The 11,909-nt window shown below is 38.1% G+C and overlaps 3 protein-coding genes across 3 annotated transcripts in view; 2 read left to right on the top strand and 1 right to left on the bottom strand.

Annotated features, from left to right (window-relative positions):
• The window catches only part of LOC107597117 (nucleolar GTP-binding protein 2-like), an 18,899-nt gene extending 11,681 nt beyond the window's left edge, over positions 1 to 7,218 (top strand). The window contains exons 9-16 of the mRNA XM_016288051.1: positions 1 to 117; positions 1,553 to 1,657; positions 1,739 to 1,897; positions 2,221 to 2,328; positions 2,667 to 3,142; positions 3,405 to 3,484; positions 6,549 to 6,622; positions 6,735 to 7,218. The exon at positions 1 to 117 is cut by the window's left edge and continues 6 nt beyond it. Coding sequence (XP_016143537.1) covers positions 1 to 117; positions 1,553 to 1,657; positions 1,739 to 1,897; positions 2,221 to 2,328; positions 2,667 to 3,142; positions 3,405 to 3,484; positions 6,549 to 6,622; positions 6,735 to 6,869 — 1,254 coding nt within the window. The 3' untranslated portion in view covers positions 6,870 to 7,218. The remainder of the gene's footprint in view (positions 118 to 1,552; positions 1,658 to 1,738; positions 1,898 to 2,220; positions 2,329 to 2,666; positions 3,143 to 3,404; positions 3,485 to 6,548; positions 6,623 to 6,734) is intronic.
• A 5-nt stretch (positions 7,219 to 7,223) lies between these two features.
• Positions 7,224 to 9,625, bottom strand: LOC107597116 (axonemal dynein light intermediate polypeptide 1-like). The gene is made up of 6 exons (XM_016288050.1): positions 9,365 to 9,625; positions 9,101 to 9,237; positions 8,405 to 8,574; positions 8,143 to 8,321; positions 7,381 to 7,545; positions 7,224 to 7,305 (listed from the first exon to the last, which is right to left on the bottom strand). The coding sequence occupies exons 1-6, from the start codon at positions 9,443 to 9,445 to the stop codon at positions 7,264 to 7,266; spliced, it is 774 nt and encodes a 257-aa protein (XP_016143536.1). The 5' UTR covers positions 9,446 to 9,625; the 3' UTR covers positions 7,224 to 7,263.
• A 1,150-nt stretch (positions 9,626 to 10,775) lies between these two features.
• The window catches only part of LOC107597115 (smad nuclear-interacting protein 1-like), a 3,472-nt gene continuing 2,338 nt past the window's right edge, over positions 10,776 to 11,909 (top strand). Inside the window, exons 1-2 of the mRNA XM_016288049.1 lie at positions 10,776 to 11,068; positions 11,241 to 11,358. Of these exons, the coding sequence (XP_016143535.1) occupies positions 10,908 to 11,068; positions 11,241 to 11,358 (279 nt within the window). The 5' untranslated portion in view covers positions 10,776 to 10,907. The remainder of the gene's footprint in view (positions 11,069 to 11,240; positions 11,359 to 11,909) is intronic.

Below are 11,909 nucleotides of genomic sequence, written 5' to 3'. Positions count from 1 at the left end.
AAAAAGCAGATCAGTGTTGGCTTCATTGGTTACCCCAATGTTGGAAAGAGCTCTGTTATCAATACCCTGCGCTCCAAAAAAGTCTGTAACGTGGCACCCCTTGCTGGTGAGACAAAGGTAAGACCTCAGAAGCTTTTTCTTTCCATCTCAGAGATGTGATTTTAACGTATCCATATGGATTTCTGTTTTCTCCTACCTGAAAGGTAGGATCCATGTGAATTCTGAGAAAAACATTTTTATGCATTTTGTAGTTGAAATTATACTTGTTCTATAAAATAAAATTATTATTTTACAGTACAATAATATTATTGCAATAGTAATATATTTCTTTGATTTTTTTAATGTTCATATTTAACTAATAATATATTTTTCACAAATAATAATAAAGTAATTTGATATAATTATAATTATTATTATTGTTGTATAGTCACATTGAATGAGAAAAGCATTTTTTTTCCTTAAATTTCTCTCATTAGCCAATCACATGCCTTTATCTATTGACATTTTTTCTCCCTAAGGACACAAAAGGAGAATTTTAGCACAATGTTCATGCTGCTATTTTCCATACAGTGTATATGATTGTTGACAAAAGCTGTGAACCAGGGGCCAAAAATGACAAAAAACACTATTAATAATAACCCCATTACACTGTATTTTAAGTTGTCTTATATAGACCTCCTATAACATGTACTTGTGTTTGTCATGTACTGATCATGAACATTAGACGATTGAGGGATTCTTCTTGTACATGACATTAAATTATTCTGTTTTTTTTAGCGAGTGTAAGGTTACCTGCCAGCTCCTGACATGTGGTAACATTTTGGACGGCTTAAGTTTCCAGCATTTTGGTTTTGGCTGCAACTTTTGTGTATTCATGTTTTTGTGTGAAATTACTTTTTTATGTTATCAAATTTTTCCTCTTGTACAAACATGGAACTGAGAAATGGTTTTTCAGAGAGCGAGTGAAAGTGCAAGGCAAAGGAAAAACATCACTGATGGAGGCCAGATTGAAATCAAATTCTAAACAAATCTGGACATCCACGCTCTTGTGTTTATGTTTTAAATGATAAATTGTATCATTTAAAATTTCCCGTGTGCCCTGATTTGAGTGATTCTTCAATTAGTAGACATTTTCTGTCTCCTATTTTCCTTTCTTTTTACAACAGTCTTTCTAGTTCGATTATGAGATAGATAGATAGGTTTGATTTGATTTTAATAGCTTAAAAATTGTTGTGCTTCCTTATCTAGTTTTTCCTATGTTGAAATGTTACGTTTGCCTGAATCACTGTTTAGGCCTTTGGCCAGGCAGTAATATTCATATACAATCTATTTAGTTTTATAAACTTAAAGAGTTAATTTACTGCTTGCTAACTTGTCGAAAGTTATTATAAATTGCATATATTTAAATGCAGTTCGTTATATTGAAATGTTTTCGGTCTTGTGGTTTCTTAAATGGAGGTCATTGATGAATCTGTGGACATTCTGTCAGATGGCTCAAGCTCAAACTTTGTTTATGCCATAACCAACTGTTTTCATTCTTTCTTTCTGACAGGTCTGGCAGTATATCACACTAATGAGACGCATTTTTCTCATCGACTGTCCTGGCGTCGTCTATCCCTCCGACGACAGTGAGACTGACATTGTGCTGAAGGGAGTGGTACGATGACCTTGACTCTTAAAGTCAACCATTCATTTACCCAGCTGCTTCATCCGCTCACTTTATATCTGTTGCATTTAGGTTCAAGTGGAGAAGATCCGAAATCCAGAGGATCACATTGGAGCAGTGCTGGAGAGGGCCAAAGCAGAGTACATCCAGAAGACATACCGCATTCCGTCCTGGAGCTCTGCCGAGGATTTCCTGGAAAAGCTTGCCTTTCGCACCGGAAAACTGCTCAAGGTCTGGCCTGATTGTGGAGTATCTGATAAAACGAACTGTCAGCTTGGTCCTCGTGGCACATTTGTTTATTCTTTCCTCTAGAGTGTCCGATTGAGATGTGACAGTTTGCTTACTTTAAGCCGGTGGAAAACATTTAGTTTTAAGTTTGGATAGCCAATTTACAATACTCTAATGCCAAAACCACTAAGATTTAGTACAGAATCAGATATTTATACAAAAAAAAGGGGGTAGGTTGTTTTTTTGTTCACATCTTTATCTCTGTCCAAACACTGTACATGTTGGTGCTGTAATGATTGGTATTTTGTGTTGTTCCACTTATATAGGGTGGAGAGCCAGATCTGTCTACTGTATCTAAAATGGTTTTGAATGATTGGCAGAGGGGACGCATCCCCTTTTTTGTGAAACCTCCAGGAGGCGAGATGGATGAAGAGGTAAATGGACATTTGTTCTTAATATCCCACAAAGTTTAGTTTATTTTAGCCAAAACAATTGCTCAGTCTTTGGAAATTTCAATGTAATATTCAAAAATGTTTTCCAAGATCATCACTGTTGCATGTTTTGCTAAAATTAGAGCTTTATGTTGTTTTTAAAGACCTCAGAAGACATTTTCTATTTAACTTCCTTAATGCATATTGAATTACTTGGTACAAATCCTCTTTTAAGTCACTGTGGCCAACAAAATTACTTTTTGCCTGTCTTTATACTGGCAGACCCTAATGCGCACTTAAACATTTATAGTCTTAAACTGACATTTGATCTTTCTACTCAGAACAAAGCACAACCGATGCTGGAAATGCCTGAGATGGAAACTGAGAAGGAAGAGTTGGGAAACAGACTTGAAGCTCAGGATGTGGAGGGGGCCTCATCTAGCCAGCTGGAAGATCAAAAGCTGCTGAGACAGAAAATGGAGGAGATCCAGAATATCTTCAGCAATGTCAAGCAGAACTTTGGCAAAATAAACGTCGCTCCGGAGTTCAGCGAGGAGGACCTTGTACCTGTTGAGATACCTGACATACTGGATCCCTCCTGGTCAGAAGATGAGCAAGATGAGGAAAATGAGGAGGATGAGGAAAAAGTGGAAGAGCAGATTGGAGAACAACAGGAAGAAGAATCCACTGTTTCCGGCTCCCCAACCAAAGCAGAGAAAAGGAGCACACGTGAAGTGAATGAAGAGATAGATGAGAAGATTGCCAAATTAAAACATTTTCTTGATCGTGCCAAGTCAAAGCACTTCTCCGCCATACGGTTTGTTTAAGATCATAATAATATGATACAAACATAGAATTACTTCAAATTATAATCTAGAAAGTTATGATTTTAGTTTAAGGTAATGAGAATGTTCTGTGAGGTTAAAGGGATAGTTCACCCAAAAATGATAACTATTCATTTTTGGGTGAACAATCCCTTTAACTCTTGCCCTGTTGCAGTGGCCTGATTAACTGATTTAGATTTTTCACTGTTTTGCTCTTATCTCTTGATATTATAATGTTGTCTTGATATTTTACAGAATTCCTAAAGGCCTTTCTGAGAAGGTGTTCAATGAAACCATAGCAAAGCAGAATGGTGCAAAGAATGAGCAACAGAAAGGTACAACCAGCTAATGTCTCCGTTACGTATGGTAACCCTCGCTCCCTGATGGAGGGAACGGAGACGTTTTGTCAAAGTTCCGACACTAGGGGTCGCACTTGGGAGCCCAGACACCTCTGACATCATTGAGAAAAGGCCAATGAAATTGACGAGCAAAACTTGCATACCTGACCACGCCCCAGACATCCAGATATAAATAGGCCAGTGTGGCATTTGCTCACTCGTTTTGTTCTGACCTGTTGAGGAGGATATGAGGAGAATATGAGGAGGCAAAGAATCTGTGTCCAAACAGGCTCTGATGCACAATCTTAGTATCTGGCCGTCGCAAATGGGAGGGCCAGAAATGCCAGGAGTGTGACTAGGGAAGGAGGAAATTGCTCTTTTAATGACTATATGGTGACTGCTCTGCTATGTGGCAGACAGTCGGAGCCCAGCAGGATCCACCTCCCGTCCTCCCAGTGGAAGTGGAGCTAGGCTGGTCAGCTGGTCCCTCCTCCCTGGGTTGCCCATCTCAGATTCGGTACGAAGCCTTTCACGGGTTCTTAGCATCCTGAGGAAAGGACTGGCTGTGCCACATTGACTGGCCGCTGTTCAGGCTTGCCGGCCCAGACTGTTGCGGGGCCTCAGCAGTCCTCGCAGGGGGCCATCCCTGGCGATGAACAGACAAAGGCTACTGCTTGGGGGGTAATGGGGTAGTTCTGCCGGATGAATTCCCTGGAACCTCTCGTTCTTCCAACCGCACGTGTTCTCCAGTAAGAGTTTCTGGGTGAGTTTGAGGCAGTAAGTGTTTAATGGCCTCTGTTTGTTTTTGCCCGTGGAGAATTGCAACGCAAATTCTTCAACAGTGTCACCAAAGAGACCAACCTGAAAAATAGGGGCGTTGAGGGAGTGCATTTTCTCAGCATCCCGATTCTCTGCCAGATTGAGCCACAGGTGGCACTCCTGGACCACTAATGTGGACATCGCCCTCCCCAGAGCCTGCACCGTGAGCTTTGTAAGCCAGAGGGCATAGTCAGTCACCGATCACAGTTCCTGCATGCTTCAGGTTGGGACAACTCTTGTGCAGACCCTGGCCTGAATACCTGCAGGACAGCCATGGCGTGCAGAGCGGACACAGCTTGTCCAGAAGCAGCATAAGCTCTCACCACAAAGGACGAAATAACTTGTATGCTCTAGACAGGAGTCTCGGATGGCTTTTCCAGCTGGCGGCGTCTTGTGTGCAAATGCACCGCAATCGCTCTCCACCCGGGGAAACCCCATATATTTCCTTGTTGGACCACTGTCAGGGGTGGTGAGAACAGAGGAGCCAGTGTATCGTGTTATAGCAGAAAGGTGCCTTCCACGATTTCATCAACTCCTTGTGCACTTCTGGGAAGAAAGGAACTGGGGCAGAGTGCAGCTGAGTGTTGCACTCGGTCATCAAGAACCAAGCGAGAGAGCGATCAGGACAGGGTGGAGGAATCCACTCAAGTCTGATGCTCTCTGCTGCCTGGGTAAACACAGGTTCTCAAACTCACCCAGAAACTCTTACTAGAGAATACGTGCAGTTGGAGGAATGAGTTTCCCGGGAATTCATCCGGCAGAACTGTTCCTGCAACTTCTCCTTGCTCTCCTTCAGTGCACATCATCGAGGCATCGTACCCAGAAGTAGAAGGGCCAGGATGGGAAGCAGCTGAGGTGACTCTTTATCTTTATAAAAAAATAAAATAAAAATGAACACAAGACATGAGTGCAATGTGCCGGTAGCCATGTCCTCACAAGAAGAACATAAACCACCCACAAAAGCTGCTTCAGCAAACACTGAGCACAGCAATCGTGCCTGTCAGAGAGCGAGATGTACAACCTGCAACCAGAAGGTCACGGGATGGAAAGGCATGTTGTAAACGCACACAAATCCATCCATGAAGCTCTTTTAGAGAAACTGCACTTTTAAGAGGAAATTTGCTTTCAAAAATCGCATTGAAGCACACGGGTACTCTCACTACACTTATCTGTGTGAGGGCAAGAAAGAAACCGCTGCTTATTCTAAAGATCCAACGAAGAGGAGATTGAGAGGCGAATGCAGTGCTGCATCTCCCAAAGAGATGCTGCATTGGCTTCCGAAGAACAGCACGAGTGAGCAAATGCCACACTGGCCTATTTTTACCCAGATGCCTGGGGCATGGCCAGCTATGCAAATTTTGCTCGCCAGTTTCATTGGTCTTTTCTCAATGATGTCAGAAGTGTCTGGGCTCCCAAGTGTGACCCCTAGAAGTCGGAAGTGACCGACTGAAAGGGAAACCAAAGTTAATGCCAAATGTTTATGTAGTAAAAGACATGGCCTCTAGAACTGTGTATTTAATGTACAACAAAGCACTATTATTTACTTATTTGTTTGTTTTCTTGTTATATAATGGATTTTTTTTTTAAATATTTGTTATCATTTTATACTGTTTAAAAGTTTGGGGTCAAAAATGTTTATTTAAAATAACTTTTAAATTGCAAAACTAGTTTTCTGTTTTGCAATTTTTTTAAATATATTTTATTATTTATATTTAAATTTGATTCATGTGATAGCAATGCTGGTTTTTCAGCAGCCATTACTTCAGTCTTCAATGTCATGTGATACTTCAAAGAATCATTCTAATATGCTAATTTAAAAGCTTTTATTATTATTAATGTTGAAAACAGTTGTTCTGCTTAATATTTTTGTGGAAAAAATTATACATTTTAAGGTTTATTTGATGATTTGAATATTTAAAAGAACAGAATTTATTTGCAATAGAAAACTTTTTAAGAGTCTTTCCTGCCACTTTTGACTAATTTTAATGCATCCTTTCTGAATAAAAGAATTTCTTTTAAGAACAACACATTTCTTTCAAAAGGAGTATATTCACAGTATTTATATATTGACAATAATATTAAATGTTAATATTGACAGCAATATAAAAAATATTTCAAATAGGCTTGCAAATCCAGTTGAATTCACTAAATAATTCCACAGAATCTTTTCAGAGATGTGTCAATGATTAGGGGTGTCTTCAAATAAGTGAGTAATGACACTCATCCTGTTTTGGTTTTCCAGCTGTGAATGTGGGTAAAAAGAGGAAAGCTCTGGAAGATGAGCCTGCACCACCTTCCAAACTCACATCTAAAGAGGTATACACTGTTCTCCCAGCTCAGTCATCTTGATTCCTCAGTCCAAACATATCACATAAATTTGAGACCAAACTTATCTCCTTCTCTCTGTTGAACTTTTCAACCTCAACAGAAAAGAAGACTGGAGCGTGCCCAGAAAGTGAAGAAAGTGGGGGTCCGCTATTATGAGACGCACAATGTCAAGAACAAGAATAAGAACAGAAAAATGCCCACGGATGGCAAGAAAGCCAAACGAGCTAAGCGATAATACCTGGCCAGATACCCAGTCACATCAATCCCTGTTTTCAAGGTCAAGTCGGTGGCTAGGTTGGAACATCTGGTGTGGAATCACGGTGATTTGTGAAAAAGTGAAGGTTTGGTTGATCTGTGATGCAGTCTTTCCAATGCACTTTATTCACCAGCCATCGTCCTGAACATTATGACTACAACTAATTCATTTCAGTACAGTGCATTTTCAGAGCTTTTAACTTAAGTCAGTGTCCTGATTCTGCAGTGTTGAAATGTGGATCATGTACCTGTTTATCTACATGTGTTATTTTTCTTTTATTTGGAGGAAAAAAATAAATACTCAGAACAGATGCTTTAATAAATATTTTATTCACTGAAACAGTATGAGAGTTAGTGTATTATTCTAATGATATTTAAGCCTTATTCCTCAGGGTAATTATGCCCTCCAGCTGTGCCTAAAAAAATAAATTACAGCACATGAGTCTAAAAAATAATGTCAGAAATCATGATTATGATGATCTCTGCTTTACCTTGAGTTGCTGATTGGTTCGTTTGAGGAACTGGACCTCTTCGGCATGCTTCTTTTCCTCAATTTCCCGCCGTTCTGCTTCCCGTCTCTCAATGGCCTCACATTTAGCCTTCTGCTCATTCAACAACCTCTCCAAATCTCGCTTCTCACTCTCTAACTCTAAAATCTACCAAGAGTTTGTATCTCAGCGAGCAGAAAATTGGAATTTAATGTGTGCTTGTCAGCTATTACTTTAAAAATAATGACTTGCTTTCTTCTGCAGTACGTGAAAGATATTTTGAAAAAAATAAATGTTTGTGTGCATACAATCAAAGTCAATGGGGTCTAATGTTGTGATGGACGCCACTGACTTTCATTATAAATTCAAAATATATTTTTTGTGTATATGTAATTAGTTTTTGTTTTCTGTTACAAGAGGAAGATAATCACAAGTAAACTCGTCTTCAGCTAACAAGTTGATATAACATGATTTATATGAAGTATATTATTTGTATTTAATAGAAAATATAAGGTAAGATAAAAGTTATTGTAATTGTGTCACTGTATAAGTTTAGTTTTTTAACTTGCTTTGTTGTTTACAAAAGATATTCTTTACGGTTACAAATTGTTATAGGTTACATTTATGATATATAATGTATATATATTTTTTTATATGTATATAAATGTTTTTTTAAATGTAATATTCATAATTTTTGAATTATTTTAGAATATAAGTATAATAATGTAAGAAGTCGTTGGAATAATGCTTTCAGTAATAATTTACCTTGTTCTCCATGTCAGCCATTCCATGCTCTGCTTGAAGTGCTTTCCTCATGCCAAAGGCCACACTGCTCTCATACAGTGTTTGATAGGCAGCGATGGTCATGCGAATCTCGTCTCTTACTTGCAGCAGCAGGAGACCCCGCTCGGCGCAGTTAATGGTGACCTGTCTGATTAACTCATCTAAGAGATTTGAAAGAGGGAATGCCATGGAAATCTCAAGAGCTATTAATATGACACTTAATTTGCAATATGTCTATTTTTACCGAAGCACTGAGAGTAGAGCTCCCTGCGCACAGGGCAGATGCCGGTCTCTCTGGCCTGCCTCGCCTGCAGGCTTCTGTCCAGTTGTTCTTGCAAATGAATGACGTCCATGCGTGTACACGGAGCGCTGGACACCGCCTGCACCCACAACTGGCTGTCCTCCATCCATTCCCTGCAACAACCATTTTTAAGATTTATATACTTCTGTTGAAAGGTTTGGGGTCTGTTAAAAATGTTTTAATGTCTCTTATGCCCGCCAAGGTTGCATTTGATCAAATATACAATATAAACATTATTGTGAAAGGTAAGTTAAAGTTAAAACAACTGTTTTATATTTTAAAATGTATTCCTGTGATGGCAAAGCTGAATTTTAGCAGTCATTACTCCAGTCTTGTCAGGTGATCCTTCAGAACTCATTCTAATAGCCTGTGTAGATAGATTTACCAATAGATTTGGTGGTCAGTAAACTTTTTTTTTTTAACATTGCTTAATATTTGTGTGGAAGCCAGCAGTCAGAACAGCATTTATTTTAATTAGACATTTGTATTTGTCAAAAATCTTACTGACCCCCAAACTTTTTAAAAGCATTGTGTGACGTAAACAAATATGCAACTAAACTACCATGTTATGATAGTATCAGCACCCAGTTAAAGAAAATGTTTAATAAATATACTAATAAACCCCTTAGTTTATTTTACCTTGGTGGTAGAATGGCATTAAGGATCTCTTCGGTTTGCTGTTTGCTGGCATCCGCTGAGGGGCTCTTGGGTTTGGGTGGAGGTGGGACTGGGCCGCTCTCTACTATCTGTTGGGGACTCACTTTCAAAGGGCGACTCTAAATAAAATGTGAGAGAAGATAAGAACAATAAACGTTCAGGCTTCATTACAACAACAAGATATACTTTACGGTGGTTGCAGGTTTGTTTTTAGTCGTATAACGTACATACAATAACTGTGCTTACCCTGGGAGACTTCCTCTCTGTATTCTTGCTCACCAACACCGGACAATCATACTTAAGCAAGGAGTCCGTCGGGAGAATCATGGTTACAATTTGGAAGTGTCAAGAAAATGTACAGAAATGTTTTAAATTATGTGTTTTAGTATGATTTGGAAGAATTCGAGCACCCTCGTCACGCTGCAAAAGTTTGGTTTTGTTGTTTCGCGTTGCTATAACAACTGCTCTTTCCCAGCAAGCAGAGCCGTTGAAAGGGTCAAAATAATCGGAGAAAACAATAACTGTTATTAAGTATTTAGTATATTAAAATAATTTACATAGAAATATTTTCTAACGTTTAGATTTTAAAACACGAGACAAACCTCGCAACTGGGTGGCACTAAATATTAAAGTGATACACTGCCGTTTAAAAGATTGGTATCAGTAAGGTTTGTAACCAATGTTTTTTAAAGGAGTTTCTTCTGTTCATCATGGCTGCATTTATTTGATCAGAAATACAAAAAAACAAAACAGTAATATTGTAAAATATTATTGCAATTTAAAATAATGTTTTTCTGTTTTAATATACTTTAAAATAGAATTCATTGCTGTGACCAAAGCTGAATTTTCAGCAGCCATTAGTGTCATTATTGCAATTTAAAATAATGTTTTTCTGTTTTAATATACTTTAGAATAGAATTCATTGCTGTGACCAAAGCTGAATTTTCAGCAGCCATTAGTGTTGCATGATCCTTCAGAGATCATTCTAATATGCCGATTTATTATCAATGGTGGAAACCTATTTTTTGGAACCTGTGATATTCTTTGATGAATAAAACTTTAAATAGAACAGCGTTTATTTAAAATAGAAATCTGTATTCATCAAATAATCCTGAACAAAGTATCACAGGTAAAAAAAAAAAAAATTTAAAGTAAAGATTAAGCAGCACAACGGTTTCCAACGTTGATAATAAATCAGCATATTAGAATGATATCTGAAGGATCATGTGACACTGTAGTAATGGCTGATGAAAATTCTGCTTTGCATCACAGAAATGAATTATATTTTAGAGTATATTAAAATAGAAAACCAGTATTTTAAATTGTAATAATATTTTACAATATTACTGTTTCTTCTGTATTTTGGGGCAAATAAATGCAGCCATGATGAACAGAAGAGACTTCTTTAAAATACATTAAAAACTGTAATGATCCCAAACTTTTGAACAGCAGTGTATATGCTCTGACACTTTGTATTCGTTTTACTTTTCTTTTTTCCATATTTATTTAGCTATTTACATAATTTCATTTATTTAAGTTAAAATTTGTAGTAAGTTGTCCATTGTATATTATTAATATTTCTCTTGTTTTTAAAATTGTACGCCGAAGCTCTGAAGAAAGCGGAACTAAATTACTTTTCAAAGGAGGGACACATTTTTTCAGCGAACAAGCTTCGAACCGGAAGTGTTCATGGAAGTTTCGTAAATGCGGTTTAAATCTGTTTTCATGCTCCCCTTTGGTATGAACGACTCTTACTTTTTACGAAGCTAATAGGCAAGCTCATTTCGTAATGGACAACAGGAGACGACACAGAGAATCTCCTGTCCGGGATGTAAAGACAAAAATTAAGCAAGAAAAAGTGAGTCCCGCGCGGCCTCCGCGCCTTCGCCGATCCAGTTCAGGCTCCGGCCGAGGCAGCAACAGCCCTCCACCGAGACGACGAGACAGCAGGTGAGCGCCTTATACCCCACAGCCTGTTGTGTTTATCTTCATGACAGCTCAGCCGAATAAACACGATTGCTCCTTTTTTAACTGGATATTTCGTTAAACACATTGTAGTTATGTGGGGATGATCAACAAGTCAGTAGTTTCCTACAAGATGCTTCGTGAACTGTATTTGTAGATCACCTGACAGGAGAAAGGACAGGAGAGACCGTTCATCGGGCAGACAGCAGGAGAGGTCGCCTCGAGCTCGGAGGAGTAGAAGCCCACAGCGCAGCACTGACGTTAGGCTAAAGCGGGTGAGTTTCATATCATATCACATATCAGCTTGTCTTAAGCTAACAAGTTAGACATTATCATGAATTGACGAAAAAGCTGTATTTAAAAGGGTTAAAGAGCACAGAGGGCTTTGACACAAATACTTATGTGGGGACGTCATGGGGAAATATACAAATAAACATAATTTGACCCTTTAATATGCATCAGGCTACAATATCTTATTTAATAGGAATTTAAAAACATTAATGTTGTTGTTATTGCTTCACTGTATATGTTAAATTGTTGATATTTTAGGATATTAAATAAGCAATTTTCATTGTTGTTTACAAAATGTTATGTTGTACACTTATGTGACCCAACATGTTACACACACGCACTCATATATATATATATATATATATATATATATATATATATATATATATAAAAAATATATATATATATATACAGAGCTGTCAAAAAGTATTTGGTCAGCCACCAATTGTGCAATGTCTCCCACTTAAAAAGATGAGAGAGGCCTGTAATTTTCATCATAGGTATACCTCAACTATGAGAGACAAAATGAGAAAAA

The sequence above is a fragment of the Sinocyclocheilus grahami genome, unplaced genomic scaffold, assembly GCF_001515645.1.
Source record: "Sinocyclocheilus grahami isolate Dianchi unplaced genomic scaffold, SAMN03320097.WGS_v1.1 scaffold228.1, whole genome shotgun sequence".
NCBI classification, from domain to species: domain Eukaryota; kingdom Metazoa; phylum Chordata; class Actinopteri; order Cypriniformes; family Cyprinidae; genus Sinocyclocheilus; species Sinocyclocheilus grahami.
The sequence above is the reverse complement of the archived record's forward strand: the minus strand, read 5'-3'. Positions and strand labels throughout refer to the sequence as shown.

Bases quoted from the DNA above. Each gene is read 5' to 3' on its own strand.
- LOC107597116 (XM_016288050.1), bottom strand. From the start codon at position 9,445: ATGATTCTCCCGACGGACTCCTTGCTTAAGTATGATTGTCCGGTGTTG. The intron at 9,238-9,364 runs GTAAGCACAGTT...CATTTTATTTAG, and splicing joins CAGAGAGGAAGTCTCCCAGG to AGTCGCCCTTTGAAAGTGAG. The intron at 7,546-8,142 runs GTAAATTATTAC...AACTCTTGGTAG, and splicing joins TGGCTGACATGGAGAACAAG to ATTTTAGAGTTAGAGAGTGA.